The sequence below is a fragment of the Cynara cardunculus genome (assembly GCF_001531365.2).
Source record: "Cynara cardunculus var. scolymus isolate 2C chromosome LG 3, CcrdV1, whole genome shotgun sequence".
In the NCBI taxonomy this organism is placed as follows: Eukaryota; Viridiplantae; Streptophyta; class Magnoliopsida; order Asterales; family Asteraceae; genus Cynara; species Cynara cardunculus.
The window spans coordinates 26210406-26227877 of record NC_037530.1 but is presented as its reverse complement, the minus strand read 5'-3'; the positions used below and the strand labels follow the sequence as shown (position 1 = coordinate 26227877).

The 17472-nt window shown below is 32.8% G+C and overlaps 1 protein-coding gene across 2 annotated transcripts; it reads right to left on the bottom strand.

Moving 5' to 3' along the window:
* Positions 1–13360: 13360 nt before the first annotated feature.
* LOC112510519 (transcription factor ALC-like) lies at positions 13361–16460 on the bottom strand. 2 transcript variants are annotated; one of them, XM_025115966.1, is made up of 7 exons: positions 16261–16460; positions 16104–16182; positions 15700–15792; positions 15551–15616; positions 15317–15382; positions 14177–14401; positions 13361–13485 (listed from the first exon to the last, which is right to left on the bottom strand). In XM_025115966.1, exons 1-7 carry the CDS (start codon positions 16377–16379, stop codon positions 13438–13440), a joined length of 696 nt encoding a protein of 231 aa, XP_024971734.1. In that variant the 5' UTR covers positions 16380–16460; the 3' UTR covers positions 13361–13437. The 2 variants fall into 2 exon arrangements, with proteins under 2 accessions (XP_024971734.1, XP_024971735.1); XM_025115967.1 differs by having other exon boundaries at positions 15551–15574.
* Between the last annotated feature and the right edge of the window lie 1012 nt (positions 16461–17472).

The window sequence follows — 17472 nt, the reverse complement described above, 5'->3', positions numbered from 1 at the left end:
ATATATTAATTAAATTATTGTTTATTTAATCTCATTTAATAATAACCGTTAGATGAGAAAATGAACGATTAAGATGGGTTAGCATAGTTTGCACAAAATATTDRKTTAVTWTTTGAACCAGCCCCTATATATATATATATATATATATATATATATATATATATATAACCTATTACAATCCATGAAGATCCAATAAAACTCATATATATCTCATTAGCTATACACTACATATATTTACAATCCATTTAAGACCCAATAAAACTCATTTCAATCCACCAATGCTAATTACATCACATCATTTCCGATTAGAACTCATTAACGGTTATAAAGTTTGGGGTCGTTTTTGAAAGATGATGATAAATGGAGGGGTTTAATATGTCAAGGTGCCTAAATATCATCGTCTCTTTCCTTTATTGTTTACTATAATGAGATAATCTCATTTATCTCATTGGGATGATTTTTATTTAAAAAGAAGGTTGGTGGAAATTTTTCTGTGTGTATGTGTGTGCTCTTCGAACACAAGAAAGAAAGCCGAAGCAAAAACATAACCTAAAAGGAGAGCTAGTAGGAAGTTGATTCTGTGATTTCTATTTGAAATTGTTGTTGTGTTAATTCATCTTTGTCTACGTGAGCACATAAAGTGAGTTTATTTTACAACTTTTCTTATTTGGAAATTTGAATCGTATGGTTCCTTATATGGATTGATATAAAATTGTTTTGAATGTTATAACTAGCATAAACATGGGTTTTTGCTATGTTATATCATATGATGAAATAAGAGTGACATATCAAAGAGAGAGATATTTTGGTTATAAGGATGACATATCAAGGAGGTATATACTGGGATAAGGGTAACATATCAAGGACATGTGTATACCATGATAAGCGTGGCATAATCATTGAGTTATAAAATCTGGGTTTTTGCTCAAAGTATTCAATGTTATCGCATCTTTATGATGCGAGGACTTGGAATTGTCGCATTTGTGTGATGCGATCACTATTGATGCAATAAAAAGTGGTTATCGCATCTCTATAATGCGAAGAGTGAGTTTATCGCATCCTTGTGATGCGATAAGTTGAGTTTATCACACCAGTATAATGCGATGAGTTAAGGTTCTCGCATCAGTGTGTTAATGAGGAAGGTATTGTTGTGAGGATGGTATTGTTGTGAATTAACAGGTTAGAAATAAAATTGATGGGAATAGAATGACACGAATAAAGGTGAAAGAGTGGATTGTGGGTTAGGTTGGCATCATTGATTGAAACTCATTATTAGTTCCCACCAACTTCATCATGAAGATCTTTGAAATATATATTTGGTGTTTTCTTTTTCACAAGAAAGCTACGTACATACAGTCAAGGGAAAATGTTATGGACACATGTCCATCTACATAAACAATCCCGATAATGTTATGGACACATGTCCATCTACATAAACAATCCGTCTAAATGACCGAACATGTACAACTTCAATACGTAACCTCCATTAGATAAACAATCTTTTAAAGTTTTAACAAACTTCATTTTCACCCTTTTTTTCTATCAAAATAAACTTGTCATAATCATGCACTCAATTAAAATTCTTCCCCTCTCTCTCTCTCTCATACATATATATATATATATATATATATATATATGAACCCACTCAACGGAGAACTGACTAGTTTGTAGTAACTGTAAGATCCAATCTCATTCATAAATCAATAGATAAATTAGAAAATTTATAATTTTAATAATTTTGAATTAAAATTTTAATGCAAAAACATTTTAGGTATTTTCTCTTTCCGTCCCCCGTCCTCCGGTAATACCACAGTGATACCTAAAAATATTGACTCTATTAAACAAAAGACACAGTGTGATACCCAAGCACATATAAGATGCATTGTGATACCACTGTGTTATATCTTCTATCGACCACACAAACGACCTTAGTGTGATACCCAAGCACATATAAGATGTATTGTGATACCAATGTGGTATCACCGGAGGATGGAGGACGGGTGACGGACAGAAAAGAGAGGAGAGTTTCAAAATACCTAAAATATCTTTGAATTAAAATTTTAATTCAAAATTACCAAAATTATAAATTTCTTAATTTATCCATTGATTTGTGGTTGAGATTGGACTACCACAAACTAATTAGTTCTCATTTGATTAGGCCATATATATATATATATATATGGTCGACATGGTGCAAAAAATGTGAATATGTTGTAGGGAAAAGTGGGTTCAAATGAAGAGATTTGTTTAAAGAAGAAAATGGATGACAGAAAAATAAGCAATTGGATGACATGGACAGTAAAATCCTTCTTCGACATTTGCGGTTGGCGCTTCTTTTTGTCTTTGCCTTTATTAACCTCTTTGCGGTGCTTGCACAAACTTAAAAAAGGTTTAATTAATGTCAAACTCCAACCTTTGCTTCTCCTTTTCTATTATTGTTCCATGTCACGTTCAAACCTCTAATCATACAAATAAATCTAATATTTTTTTGACTGAAAATATGTGTAAAGTCTTCACTACATTGTTATCTAAAACGGTAAAGGATGTTGTTGTAGTGGAAGAGGAGCAGAGGTGGAGATGGAGGTTGCCGATGACCATTAAAACAAATATCATATTAAGGTTATATATTAAACTAGAGTAGATTAGTAATATTTTAGTTTTTGTCTCATTCTTGTCCCTTCTTATTCCACGGAACAAGAAAAAACCTCTTTTGTCCCATGTTGTCCCATCTTGTCCCAGTTCTTGTCCCTGTCACAAGTCACGTCAAACATGGAACAATGAATTCTTGTTCTGTCCCATGTTGTGCCAAACGTGGGACAGTGAGTTTTGTTCCGTCCTGTCCGGTCATGTCCCATGTACCAAACGCAACCTTACTAAGAAACCCTCCCCCTGCGTCCTGTGAAACCATCCTCTCCCCCTATTTCTTTGGCGAATTCCTATACCCTCCTACATGATTGTGCAAAACCCGTGAACAATACCCAGATTCTTTCTCCTCCTCCGTTTTTGCCAATGCGTGAATCCTCCTTTCTCCATCAAACAAAAGCATAAACAGTTCTTTTCTCCAGTGAACAGAAGCATGAATCCTCCCCTCGAATGGATTCAAGCTTCAAATTTATGTTTTGTTCTAGCCTCGAACATAAGAGGTTTTCAAGCATCCATTCAAGCTTCGAATTTATGGTTTGCTCCAACTTCAAACAAAATGGATTTTCAAGTTTTAGATGCAAAAATTCAAGCCTCGAACAAAAGGGTTTTTCAATATAATGATGTTGGTTTGTTCCAGATTCGTTTTTGAATTTAGGGTTTGTTCTAGATTCAATCTAGGTTTTTCCCAGATTCTTTTTTGAATTTGGAAAATTGTAATTAGATTTAAATTTTTGGTCTGATTTAGAGGTTTTCTTCTTTATATTCCGATCTAGATTTAGGCTTCTCTTCTTGTATTTAGATTTAGATTTTGGTTTTGATTTTTCTCATTTTCTTTATTCTAGATTCCTGAACGTTCATCTGGTTTTTTAAATTAAGTTTCCAATATCTGGATGTTTATGGGTCTTTGAACATTCATCTTTCTGTGTATCTGGATATATATATATATATATATATATATATATATATATATTCTGTTTTGTAATACGATTTTGAATGTGTGAAGGTGGTAGACAACAATGGGTGGCGGTGGTGGTGAATTTCTAGGAAGGAGGAAGAAGAAGAAGAGTTAAATGTTGAAAATACCCCTCGTGTAAGGGGCACGTGATTAAATTAACGGACCCAACTTTAACGGTGTCAAAGCGAGGACCTAGTTTGGGTTCGAGATACGAAAAATGGACCAGAAGTGTACTTTATGAATTTGAGGGATGAAAATCAAAAAGTAGCCATAGACGAGAAAAAATGTAATTCACTCTTTTCATTGTATATCTTCATGACCTTCTTAAAGAGAGATGTGGTATTGCCTTTATGCGGTGGTTAATTATAGTCGTTGGCTTGTTTTGCGAATACCATTCTAACTCAACCTCGTTAAGCCTGATCACTCACCCTACAAAATGTTGGGTTTTCCATAACGAACTTTCTTCTCGAGATTATTTTACCCCCATAACGTACAAAAATGATAGTTCAATGTTATGCACATAAGTAAGGACGTAAACAAAGGAAAGTCCACCAAAATGAAAAAAATTCAATCAATTTCCACTTGTGCAACCAACTTCGTTGGTTCCATAATTTCTTGAAGAAACGTAATGCTGAAACTAATAATGAGATGAGTTCTGAAGAGCCGCATGACTGTATCAAAATGGATGAAACTTGCTACAGTTTCTGCACCATTTAACCCAAAAGGACAAGATTGTACCAAAAATGACGAAAGTTTATGGAGGTATACATGTCTGACATGATTGTTCCCGATATTCGGAAGTTCATGCCCACCTAATAAGGATCAACTCTGTTATTTTGGTCTAGAATACCTATTTGACCATGTATAAATGTCGTGGCTTGATGCATTATCTAATGGCTATATACGACCATGCAAAGAAGAAAAAAACATATATAGATCATGTAATTGTGAGAAATATCAATGGTGTATATCAATATTATTGATGGTGTGTCAAATTCTTTATATTGATCATGACTTATTTTATCCTCCTTCCGACATTCCTGTAATTATATATCTTGATAGATAGAAAGTAAAGAGATATCAACCGGATCTCTAAAATTAAATGACATATAAGTTGTATTTCACAAAACTAAATGAAAATTTTATCTTAACAATTAAACCCTTTTTAAAATCATTAAATAAATAACATTTCCTCCTTCTCAAAATAAATGTCTACAATAAAAAAGACATGTATTTTTAAGAATATGTAATTATTACATCTTTTAATAAACTAAAGGACACTTTTACCCTTAGTTATAGAAAGATAAAGTTTTTTCATCTCATAGTTAATTAAGGGTAGAATGAGAAAGGCTACATTTACTTTTGATAATGAATACTTATTTTATAACAAATCAAAATAATAATATAAACATTTATTTCAAGTCGAAAGAATTAATCAAATAGTACTATTCGAAGGAGATGAACATGAAGAATCGTTTGATAAAGAAAGTTAAGGTGAAAAACGTACGAAGGAATCTGTACCCTTGATCACCTTTAATCTCAAACCCACCCATGAATCGTTGTTGATACCAAGATTGATGTTGTGCATCTCATCCTAATATGCATCTCATCCTAATATGCATCTAAAGATATAAATCTCTTCATACGCTTCTCATCTTAACTCTCATTCTCATTGTAACCGACCCTTTAGATGAATATATATATATATATATATATATATATATATATAAAGTTATGTGTATGAATGAAATTAAAAAAGAATGGTGGATATTGGCACACATGTGCTTATAGAAGGGAAAAGATGAAAGCAAAAGAAAATGTTGGACTTTTGACACAAGTCAAGAATTAAACTTTTTGATAATACCACTGAGAGAGAAAGACTAAAAAGGCTACAAAGGCAAAGAGAAAAAGGAAAAAAAAAAAAAGCAAAGAGAATTTGAAGATTAACATGGAATGCCATCATTTCACCAATTCAATTGGTTTTATTCTGGCATCCATCCATTCATTTCACTGTTTATTAACAGTTTACCCCCCTCTCTCTCTAATTATATCAAGTGAATTAGTTTTCTTTGACCATTCAATAAATAAAAAAACCGTCGTTTCAAATTTAATAAAATACTTGTTAAAGATTTAGGAGTCGTTTACTAAATTCTTATTCGGGTAAGTGCTTATCAAGTTAGATTACCTTATCGTATAAATATAGTAAAGACCATAAATCTTACCCGGTAAGAGTGAAATAAGGATCGAGAGTCTTACTTAGTAAGTGAGGCAATGACTCTTACCACAATTAGCACTTACTAGGTAAAATTATTACATATGATGCCGTTTTTATTGACTAAAATCTTACTCGATAAGTAAATGATAATGTTAAATGGTATCTTAGATTTATAAGATCAATAATTTTAAGTCTTATATAATATCATGTTATAATAAATTGTTAGAATAAATTAAAAATCCGTGTGAATTAATTATCAATGAAGTTGGAATCTAACCTGACATAAACAATTAAATTTTATTATTTTTAAAACTATATTATTAAAGCTTAATAACACAATATGTTTTGTGTCTAAATTATCCAATATTGTTGATAGGACTAATTATTAGATCGTTTAATTCCGTTCTAACAACTTGTTGTAATACCATTATATAAAACACAAAATTTAATAGATCTTAAAATTTAAAAAGTCATGTTAAGTACTAGATCTATTAGGACTCGAGGATAATTAGACATACAAACTTTATTTTATTTTCCTCTAAACTAATCATTCTACTATCTAAACACAAAAAGAAACATCAAAATATGTCTGTAACATCCGTAATTCTTCCATGTTTTCATTAATTATTTAAGTCCTGAGAAATTTTTCTAAAACCCAAGCGTTAATTATGAAATTGTTAGTTTAGTCTCAATTATAATCATATTGATTATTTAGAGGACTTATTTTGGAAATTGGCAAATCGAGGGGTGCTATCAGGTGCATGGGGGGTTTTTTGGGCAGCTAAGGCTATATGAGAGTAAGTGATCAGGAAGTGAAGTTCAACGTATTTAATTTCCTTAAGTTTCATGGAGAGGTTGAGGACTGTTCATCTATCTGTGCTTTAGGTGAAGATCTAGAGTTAAGTTTGATTCACTCTCCTCATAGTGGTGACACTGTAGGAATATCTGAGGACATAATGGAGGAAAAAGTTGAATTGGAAGATTTAGCTGCATTTGAACAACTTGACTTTAAAGATAGAATTGTCCAAGCCCTATATATAGAGCAAGCCAGATAATTAGAATTAAAACCACTCCCTAATTATCTTAAGTATGTTTATCTTTAGGAGAAGGAAAAAATTTCAGTAATTACTTCCTCAAAATTAAGTAATGGACAAGAATTAAGGTTGATAGAGGTGTTGAAAGCTCACAAGAGAGCTATAGGTTGGACCATTGCCGACGTTAGGGGTATTAGTCCATCTCTTTGCAAACATAAGATAATTTTGGAAGAAAATAATGTTGGAAAGGTGCAACTACAAAGAAGATTAAATCTCATCATGAAGGAAGTCGTCAAGAAAGAAACTTTAAAGTGGTTGGATGTGGGTATCATATACCCTATTCGTAGTAGTGGTTGGGTGAGTCCTGTACAATGTGTAGCATACAAAGGTGGAACCACGGGTATTACCAATGACAAAAACGAGCTCATCCCTACTAGGACCGTCACCGGATGGCGGATTTGCACGGATTATAGACAATTAAATCTAGCTAATAAGAAGGACCATTTTCCTTTACCCTTCATTGATCAAATGCTAAATAGTTTGATCGGAAAAGAATTTTACTGCATTTTGGACGGATATTCGGGTTACAACCAAATTCACATTGCATCCAAGCATCAAGAAAAAACCACTTTCAGAATTTTTGCCTTTCGACTTATGCCATTTGGTCAATGCAATGTATGGCTACTTTCCAATGTTGCATGATGTCAATTTTTCCGGACATGATTGAAGATACCATGGAAGTGATTATGGATGACTTTTCAGTCATCGGCACATCTTTTGAAAATTTTCTTGCCAATTTAAAGAAAAGTTTGGAAAGATGTGAGATTCATGATTTAATTTTAAATCGAGAAAAATGTCATTTTTATGGTACAAGAAGAACTTGTTTTAGGTCACATGGTTTCTAAAAACGGTTTGGAGGTTGATAAAGCAAAAATCGAGGTCATAATGCAAATGTCCGAACCATCGTCGGTCAAAGGCATTCGTAGTTTTATGGGACATGTAGGCTTTTACCGTATATTTATTAAGGATTTTTCAAAAATTGCAAAACTCTTATGTAATTTATTGCATGTTGATCAAGATTTTAAGTTTACCTCTGAATGCAAAAAGCTTTTGAAACTATCAAAACAACTCTTGTCTATGCATCTATTGTCATTGCCCTAGACTGGACCATTACCTTTTGAGGTTGTGTGATGCAAGTGAGTGGGGGCGTACGTGCCATTTTAGAACAAAGACGAAACAAGATTCCCCATCTACTATGCAAGTAAAACTTTGGTGGAAGTCTAATTAAATTATATCACCACTGAAAAAGAATTACTTGTGGTAGTATTTGTCTTTGATCGTTTTTTATCCTACTTAATTGTCACTAAAGTCACCGTGTATACGAATCACTTTGCCATCAAATATTTCTTTGATAAAGACACTACTTAACCAAGGCTTATTAGATGAGTTCTTCTTTTACAAGAATTTGATTTAGAGATTGTTGATCACAAGGGATGTGACAATCAAGTAGTCGATCACCACTCAAGGATTGAAAGCAAAATTTCAAATGAGGGAAATCATGAGATAAAATAAAATTTTTTTGATGAGTATATTTTGGCAATTCAGTACAATTTTCAAAATGAAATTTCATGGTATGCAATATTGTCAATTATCTTGCCGAAAACCGATTGAATTCCTGGTAGGAGATTTCATGATATTGAAAGTTTCTCCATGGAAGTGTATTGTACGATTTAGAAAAAGAGGTAAACCCAGTCTAAGGTATATTGGGCCGTTCAGGATTTGTATTCGAACTTTGTGACAAATTCATCCACCGATCCCCTTTGCGTGAGGTCTTTCAATTCTTCAAAGGGATTATCGATTTGTCTCTATCCATATCGTTCAATCAAGCTCTATTTGAATTTCTTCCATGTGAGATTCTCCACCATTTCACTCAAGAGATTGAACCAATGAATCGTCGCTCCATCCATACTCAATTTTGCTAGTTTCACCTTATTATCTTCCGGGGTATTTTGTGCTTCAAAGTAGATCTCTGCTCGGGTAATCCACCCTACTGGGTCATTCCCACCAAACATGGAAAGTTCAACCTTCTTAATAGCCATACGAGATTCCGTCAATCGATCATCCACCCTGGTAACAACAGGTGGTGGCTCTTGTGATTGTCGTTCTAGCAGCTTGGCTAAATCTGCTATTAACGTCTCTCTAATTTCGGTCAACGATCATTGCATACTTCTTCTATCATCGCCATTGCACCTTATAACGCCTCCACAGGATCACCCATATTGGCCGGTTTTGGTGGTATTCTCACAAACACTAATCCCCCTCGAATATCCGACAGGTCGAACCAATTGTTAGAATCAGAGAAAATGAAAGAGATGACTGGATGATTTGAAAGGAAAATGAGCCTAAGCTCTACATCAACCGGGAAAAATAACCAAAGCCAGGGACTCTTCTCTAGAGAATTCTCTCCTAAAACAGAATTGACAAAAATAACTGAATGCCTTCTTATTCTCTCAACAACACTATTTTATTCCCTTCACTAACGACCTGCTACCTTCTCACTCCTCGTGTACACTTTCCATATTATGGGCTTCTTACCCATTTGAGAGACTATAGGCTATTGGGCCTTAACACCAGAATTCCCAACGTGACAAATGCGAAGAAGTTGAAAAGGCGGTGTAAGAATTTTAAGTAGCTTGCTTGCTAGGCATGATTCTCACAATTATCCAGAGCGTTGATTGGGAAAAATTGGGTGTTTATTTTTTAGCATAAATAATAATAAACAATTTTAAATTATTTATGAATTCTTTTACTATTTCTTTTAATGGTAGCTGCTGGGAAAAGTATTTATTATTATTATTATTATTATTATTATTATTATTATTATTATTGTGGGATTTCCATTATGATATTTTCATTTATTATTTTATAATATTAGGTATGTTTATAGATTTTGGATTTTTTTTTATAGAAATTATATATATTTTTTAAATCCATTATTCTTCTATTAAATAAATGAAAATATTAATTTCCTTAATATTTAAGAATCCCACTAATGATATGAAATAAAATTATTTGCCTCCTTTTAGTAGGTTGTCCAAGGATAGTTATTAAACTGCCGGCTACTCCCTTCCCCATGTAAATCTCTATATATTGATTATTATCCCTCATTTTAGAATTTTTCTTTGTTAAGCATCCATTTTATCATCTCATCCATTCACTATGTTCGACGCTCTTTCTTCCTCGCTTTTCAGCAAAGGTGCTAAAGCAACATGCCCAATGTTTGTACATCAAGATCCTTATTCGTCATCACATGCGTCTGTTGCTCGAGATTCATGACCTTGAGCAAGAACTTCGACAATCTCGTCGCGAGAAGAGGGAGCTTTTCGAGAAGTACGATTGGGCGGACGAAGACATGATGACTTCCTTCATTAAAATATTAGTCAATGAAAATACTCTCGAATGCATTTCTGATGCATGCACTTGTCGGGTTGTTGATGTTTTTCCAAGACCTTTATACTCCTCTCTCTCTCTCTCTCTCTCTCTCTATATATATATATATATATATATATATATATATGTATACATATATATAGAGTTTCTTTTAATAACTTGTTAATTTCTGAGATATGTGAGATTCAATTTAAACCATAAAAAATTAATTAAAAATCAAAAACAAATTATAAATCTTTTTCTTCTCTCTCCTCTTCCTTATTTTTCTTCATTCTCTCACCTATTTTCTCTATCCTCTCTTTTTTCTCCATAACTACACATAGACACACAATTGAATATGAAATCAAGGTGAATACATTGGGACCACTTTCTTAGAAATACTTTTATGGTTTGTGAATGCATTGTGAACACACTATAAATCTAAGAGATTTGATATAGATTGTGAACATACTATGAACACAAACTAAATCAATAAACTAAATTTAAATATATCATTCGTGAACACCCTAGTAAAAAAATTATTAAGGTTTTTTACATGGTGTTCACAATATGTCCATCTTGTATGCACGATATGTATGTTAATACAGAAATAGGAAAGAGAAATAGATAAGTACGGAAATTTACTTTAAAATGCATTGATTTTGAAGGATAATTATGTCATTGACTAATATCATGAATTATCTTAAATATGTGGCTTCGGATAGATCTCAAGGATCTCATATATTTTGGAGTTATATATAGGCTCATTCAAGGGAGAACTAACTAGTTTGGGTAACCGTGAGATCCAATCTCAACCACAAATCAATAAATAAATTATGAAATTTATAATTTATGTAATTTTTAATAAATTTTAATGCAAGAACATTATAGGTATTTTCTCTCTTCTCTTCTCTTTCCGTCCCCCGTCCCCCGGTGATACCACTGTGATACCTAAAAATATTGACTATGTTAAACAAAAGACACAGTGTGATACCCAAACACATATAACATGCATTGTGATACCACTGTGTTACATCTCCGATTGACCACACAAACGACCTCAGTGTGATACCCAAGCACATATAAGATGCATTGTGATACCACTGTGATATCATCGAGGATGGTGGCTAAAGGACGGAGGACGGAGAGAGGAGAGTTTTAAAACACCTAAAATGTCCTTGCATTAAAATTTTAATTCAAAATTACCAAAATTATAAATTTCTTAATTTGTCTATTGATTTATGTTTGAGATTGGATCTCACGGTTACTACAAACTAATTAATTCTCATTTGATTTGCCTCATATATATATATATATATATATATATATAGGTAAATACAAAGGAGGATTACAACCTAATAGTGGCTACTAGACACTGATGCACTTCTTGGCCAATAAATTAAAGAAGCTTATCGAAGACAAAATCCTTAGAGATGGTGCTTTCATCTGGAATGATTTGAGCTTTTACCAAGCTATTCGATCTCGAGCTTTATAACACTAACATTCGATTCGACTTGTTTGAAAGCTCGATTTCATTTCTCAAGTTGAATTGAGAAAAGCTTTTAAAGTATGCACCATGTTCATATATTTATTAATCATACAATAAAAATATAAAAATTATCAAGCTCGAGCCGATAAACGAATTAATCAATGGGAAATTCTAACCCATAAACAAGCATCGAGCTCGAGCTTGATAATGCAAAAAATATTCGAGCTCGAGCTTGAGCCCTATATTAAAAAAGTTAATCTAGCTCGAGTTGAGTATTAGTTTTTAAGCTCTGCTCAATTAACCTACTATTCAACTCGACTCGTCTCATTTATACCCCTTGTAATAACCTTCTCCCTCTAAAAATCAATATCTTTGTTTGGTGGGTTCTACTTGATCGACTTCCTGTCTCGACTTCTATGAGTGATTGTGGCATAAATTTGCACTCGGTTTTCTGTCCAGTTTGTAACAAAACAAAGGAAATGGTGAACCGTTGTCTCATGAGATACAAGTTCGCCTCAGAAATTTGGGAACTATTTAGGAAATGAGGGCCTGTTGACAACAACATGGAAATATGGTGGTTGGTATTGTGAACCATCCAGGTGCTCGCTCGCTTTCTCCTTGGCTTCAAAGGATCTGGCAAGCATCCGTTCGCTACTCTTTATTTAGTTTGGCATCACCAAAATAACACGGTTGTTGAGAAAAGTTGTTATATTAGGAGGCCTTATTTACGGAAATAAGAGTTCAAGTCGTGGAATGGATCTCGATAAGATATTGTATGGAGTCTCTAAAATGGGAGCGGTGGATGAAGAGGCCGCAACACCTCACTCCCATCTCATAATTCCCACTAGGTTACATTTTTATGTGTCGGGTTCAATTCAACTTCTGATGTCTTAGTTTTGTAACATTTCATTTACTTTTGTTTTACTTAGTTTGGTGTCTACACCTCACGTGCTTGATATGCATCATTTCTAACTTTTTTACTTAATAAAATTTGACTGTCTTTAAAAAAAAATATCATACTTTAGAAGTTTTATGTTTCTTTTAGCGATATATTCTTTTTGTACTCGAATCACAAAAGTTTTGGCCCTATCCATACCATAGAACCATGCATTTATTCACGGATCATCATTGAATTGATAATATAAAACAACGAAAAAACACTAGTGAAACTGTTTGTTGACATAAAAGAAAAAATATTGGACACGATTTGAAATACAAGCAACCCAAAAACTTTAATATTTATTTTTGAATATTTTGTTACAGTCAACTATTGAAATGTGTATTTTTAATATTTATTTTAATTTATAAGACCAAAATATTTAAAAAATAATAACTATTTAAACAAGAAGAAAAATAAAAGGAGGAATTGAGGTAGGGATGGGGGTTTTGTTTTTGATTAGGCTTACATTTCATATTATCTATTCAATTCCAACACACAATTAATCCATCCAACTACATCAACATTCAATATCCAAACATTAATTAATTCTTGTCTCTATTACAGCTTATGTTCAGATTGGAGGTTTTAATTAATAATATAATAATAATTATTATTAATTTATTATTATTATTATTATACTAAGAAAGGTCTCATCTTCAGATTCCAACACCTGCTAATCTTCTCACAATATATATATTTTATATATATGTATATACTCCTCCAATCTACATGCTACGACACACCAGGTGAAGGAATTTTTCCATTCAGACACCCAATCTCCTGATACACACCAAAATTTTATAAGATTTTCATCTAATATATATACATATAGCCATAGGTTATTTTGCAAAGTGGTAATATTTGAGAACTAAAAAAGTGATCGTAGCTCTTCATATGGTCAATAATTAGGGCTTTAACTAGTCAAAATTTGCAGCTATGAGAAAAAAAGAGGGAGTGGTTTCGTAACTTTTACAAATAGATGGCAAACGGGTTCACAGTGTAATTCACATATGAACTATTTTAACTTATTCACATATCAACCTGTATGATCTGTATATGAACTAATTAATTGATTCATATATGAACTAATTAACTGATTCATATATGAACCCTTATGATTCACATATAAACTATATGTTCATATCCGTTAATTGGTTCACATATAGTTCATATGTGAATCACACGGGTTTACATATCCGTTTGCCGCCTATTTATAAAATTTACGAAACTACTCATCTATCTTCCGCATAAACATGTGAGGAATTATCTGGTTCTTCATAGTCCAAGCCGCAAATGTTGATCGACGAATGGCTAGGATCACTTCTTTACTTCTCAAATACTTACCACTTCTCAAATCAAACTTTTCATATATATATATATATATATATATATATATATATAAAGAGATATATATACATACATATATATATATATATATATATCAGTCACATCAAATTTAAAGTTGGTTTACCTTGATAGATGTCGAGTGATTGGTAAATACATGATGATATTGATTCACTTGTGATCCAAAAACATTATCTTGTTTCATCATGTGGGATAACGACGGCATATGTCCATTGCCTATATCAATTGAGAATCCCCCTTGTGAAGGATTTGCCCCCATTTCCATTTCCATTTCCTCTTGTTGCGAGTATATAGGCTGTTGCAACCCCAACCCATTTCTCATGGTAAGTGTCTGCAATCATAAACTAATCAACAGTATATCCTACCAAATGATTGGAAAAAATAAACCCACCCAAAATCAGCAATCACCTATCACTCTCCTATTGCATTAAAATGGCTACAACTATATCGACATACTTTCAGTTATTTGGACATATTGAAATGGTTTACCAAATGTTCCAAGATTCATCATCAACAAGGTCGGAAGTGTCAATTTGCTGGAAACAATTTCTTACTTTTTGCAGACTAGTTGTAAGCATATCATTAGTACTAGTATCCCATGGAATTGTCCAAGCATTATAGTAGGATAGGCATAAGTCCATTCACTTGAGGTGTACTCTCCAATGGAAGCAGAAATTAATCAAACAGTTATTTGACAGCATTCAAAATCAGGATTTAAGTAACCATAAAACATCATCACTTGTCATCTGTTTAAATGAGCTATATGGTTTTTATGGCTCTTGTTTGTTTCATAAATTTCCTCCCACCAACATACTTGAACAGAGGAAGACCCATAAAAACTTTCAAGACTTGACACCATATAATTAGCATAATATTAGATAAAAACAGAAAATACAGTTATATAAAAAAGTGATCCCCCCCCCCCCTATAGTTTTATTCACTTTCAGCTAAACTCCTTGTACTTTTAAGAAATATGGTAGCACACAGACAAAGTTTCACGGTATCACAGTTACGGAATGCATAAAAAAATCCAATAAGAAGCAGTGGAACTGGACACTGTATGTTCCCACCTTGCCAAACATTGTTGAAAGATTTCAAAATAGATGTAGAATTATGAGATGGTATACTAACGCTTTGATTCCAAACAAACTAAACAGATAATGAGTTCTATTTTGCAAAACAGAAAGCTCAAAAGATCAACAGACTACACATGCAAGATAAACCTCATCAAGAGGAAAAAATATACCTGTACTTTCAGTTGGAGTTGCTTCAGATATTCAATGGCCTCATCCAGCATTGATGCCTTATCAGTCTATGGTACAAAAGAACATAGCAAGTTCAAAGAATTAAAAACAAAACTTAAGGCATGTTCATGACTAAAGGGTACCTATTTCCTTCCTCTCTTTCTTCAATTTGTGATAAATCTTTGAGGAAATGTGTAAAGGGATCAATTGATACATGTTAATTAAAGCCTTCATACCTTGTTAGAATTTGGAACCAAAGTCTGCAATGCTTTCAACTTCTCGTTAATTCTACTCCTCCTCCTCTGACAAAAGTATTTTAATGTTTCAAGGGAGTAGTTCAAAAATCGAATTGAAGCTGCTAACCATGTCATAATTAAAGACAGACCTTCTCAGACAAATTATGAATCTCCGCTGCTCTTGCCCTCTTTGAGGAACGTGGAGGGTTTGAATTTTGACGCCCCTCCGACTGCTTTTGTACCTTCAAGTCCCAGTTTGGTATCCATGAGAAATATACGGGAACGCCCACAAAGAAAGCAAACCACAAGAGAAAGAACATAAAAGAAAAACCCTAATCTTCATGTCGAAACGCAAACAGTAGATCACAAATCATCACAATCCACATACATTCAAACTATAAGTAAGAGTTATTTTATGCACATACAAAATGCATAAAATTGGAAGCAGCTAAAAATTTGAAGTTTATCCTTTTTAATTTCAGTATTCAATCATCAGTCAGTACCATAACCAAACAATTCTCCACCAATTACTAGCAAAAACGAAAAACCGTACCTCGCATCCTAAATCAAAGCCAGCCACATCGTGTCGCGGCGGAAAATTAACCTGATTCGTCTCCGTTCCATAAAAAGAGCTGAGATCAGAGAACCGTTGGTCAGAATCTACAAAATCAGTGGAAATCGGGGGAGGCGAAGGGAACAATCGTCCATACTTGCCCTTAGTTGACGAATTGTTGAGAAAGCTTTGGAGGAAAAAAGACATATCTTCTGATTCAAGTGAAGAAGATGAAGAAAAAGAACGATCGTTGTTGGTTCCGTATAGATCCGCCATTAATCAACACAACAACCACAATGGAGCAATGATTACAAGGAAAACGTAGAGAAAAATGCAAAGGGAGATGAGATTTACAAGAATTTCCGTTTTCTGCAAAATTGAATTTTGATTTGTGGATTGTGGGTTTGTTCTTGATTTGGCAATTGGGATTTTATAAGGCTTTAGGATTTGATTAAACAGTGTTCTTAACCAACTTGATTCCCTTCTCCCGCCTTAATTGTTTTCTATTTATGAATAAACCCTTCAACTTTCCACAATTATCACATTTTTACCCTTTTTAGATTTCCAAAACTAAAAATCCAACCTCATAATTATGTTCAAAATAATAATTTAAATAAATTTACAGATATATAATTTTAATCATCTCAGTTCTTATGGTAAGTATGTTTATAATTATTCATTAATTTTAATGTGTTTTTATGTGATTCGAGTTGTTTACCTAAATGCTTACCCGGTCAGTGTTTAACTATAGAAGTCAACATTATTATTTATTTTGATGTGTAAGATTTTAGTACATCAAAACATGTTGAATGCAACAATTTATCGGGTAAGCGTTGTAATATTTTTCACTTACCGAGTAAGACTCTCCATCATTCTCATTGCTCTTACCCGATAAGATTCTTGACTCTTGTCATGTTTATCCGATACGGAAATTTATCCGGTAAGTACTTACCAAATAAGCATTTAGTAAATGGCCCCTCAGTCATAATTAAGAATTTATTTATAAAAAAATCAGATGTTTAGACTTAAAAATAGAAATATATTATTTTAGTTATAATAATGGAAACTTTTTGGTTGATAAAGATATAATAGGTTAGACAAAGGATCGTGGGAAAGATATAATAGAATAGGCAAAAGATTGTGTGAAAAAAGAAAGTTATAGTAAGAAGTATAAGAAAATATCTGAACTTTTGGTTACTTTTAATCTTATGTCCACCCACGAATTTTGTTTTAAAAACGAATTGATCTGATGCACCTCATAAGTATTGACATTCAATTATAATTTAATTCAATGATGGAGATCTCTTCTTACGCTTCTAATAATAATTTTCTTTTTCATTAGAACCCAACCCTAATAGAATAGTATGCC

Excerpts from the sequence above, each read along its gene's own strand:
- LOC112510519 (XM_025115966.1), bottom strand. The coding sequence starts at position 16,379 with ATGGCGGATCTATACGGAACCAACAACGATCGTTCTTTTTCTTCATCT. Across the intron at positions 15,793-16,103 it reads GCTTTGATTTAGGATGCGAG|GTACAAAAGCAGTCGGAGGG; the intron begins GTACGGTTTTTC and ends TGGGACTTGAAG. Across the intron at positions 14,402-15,316 it reads AACTCCAACTGAAAGTACAG|ACACTTACCATGAGAAATGG; the intron begins GTATATTTTTTC and ends TTATGATTGCAG.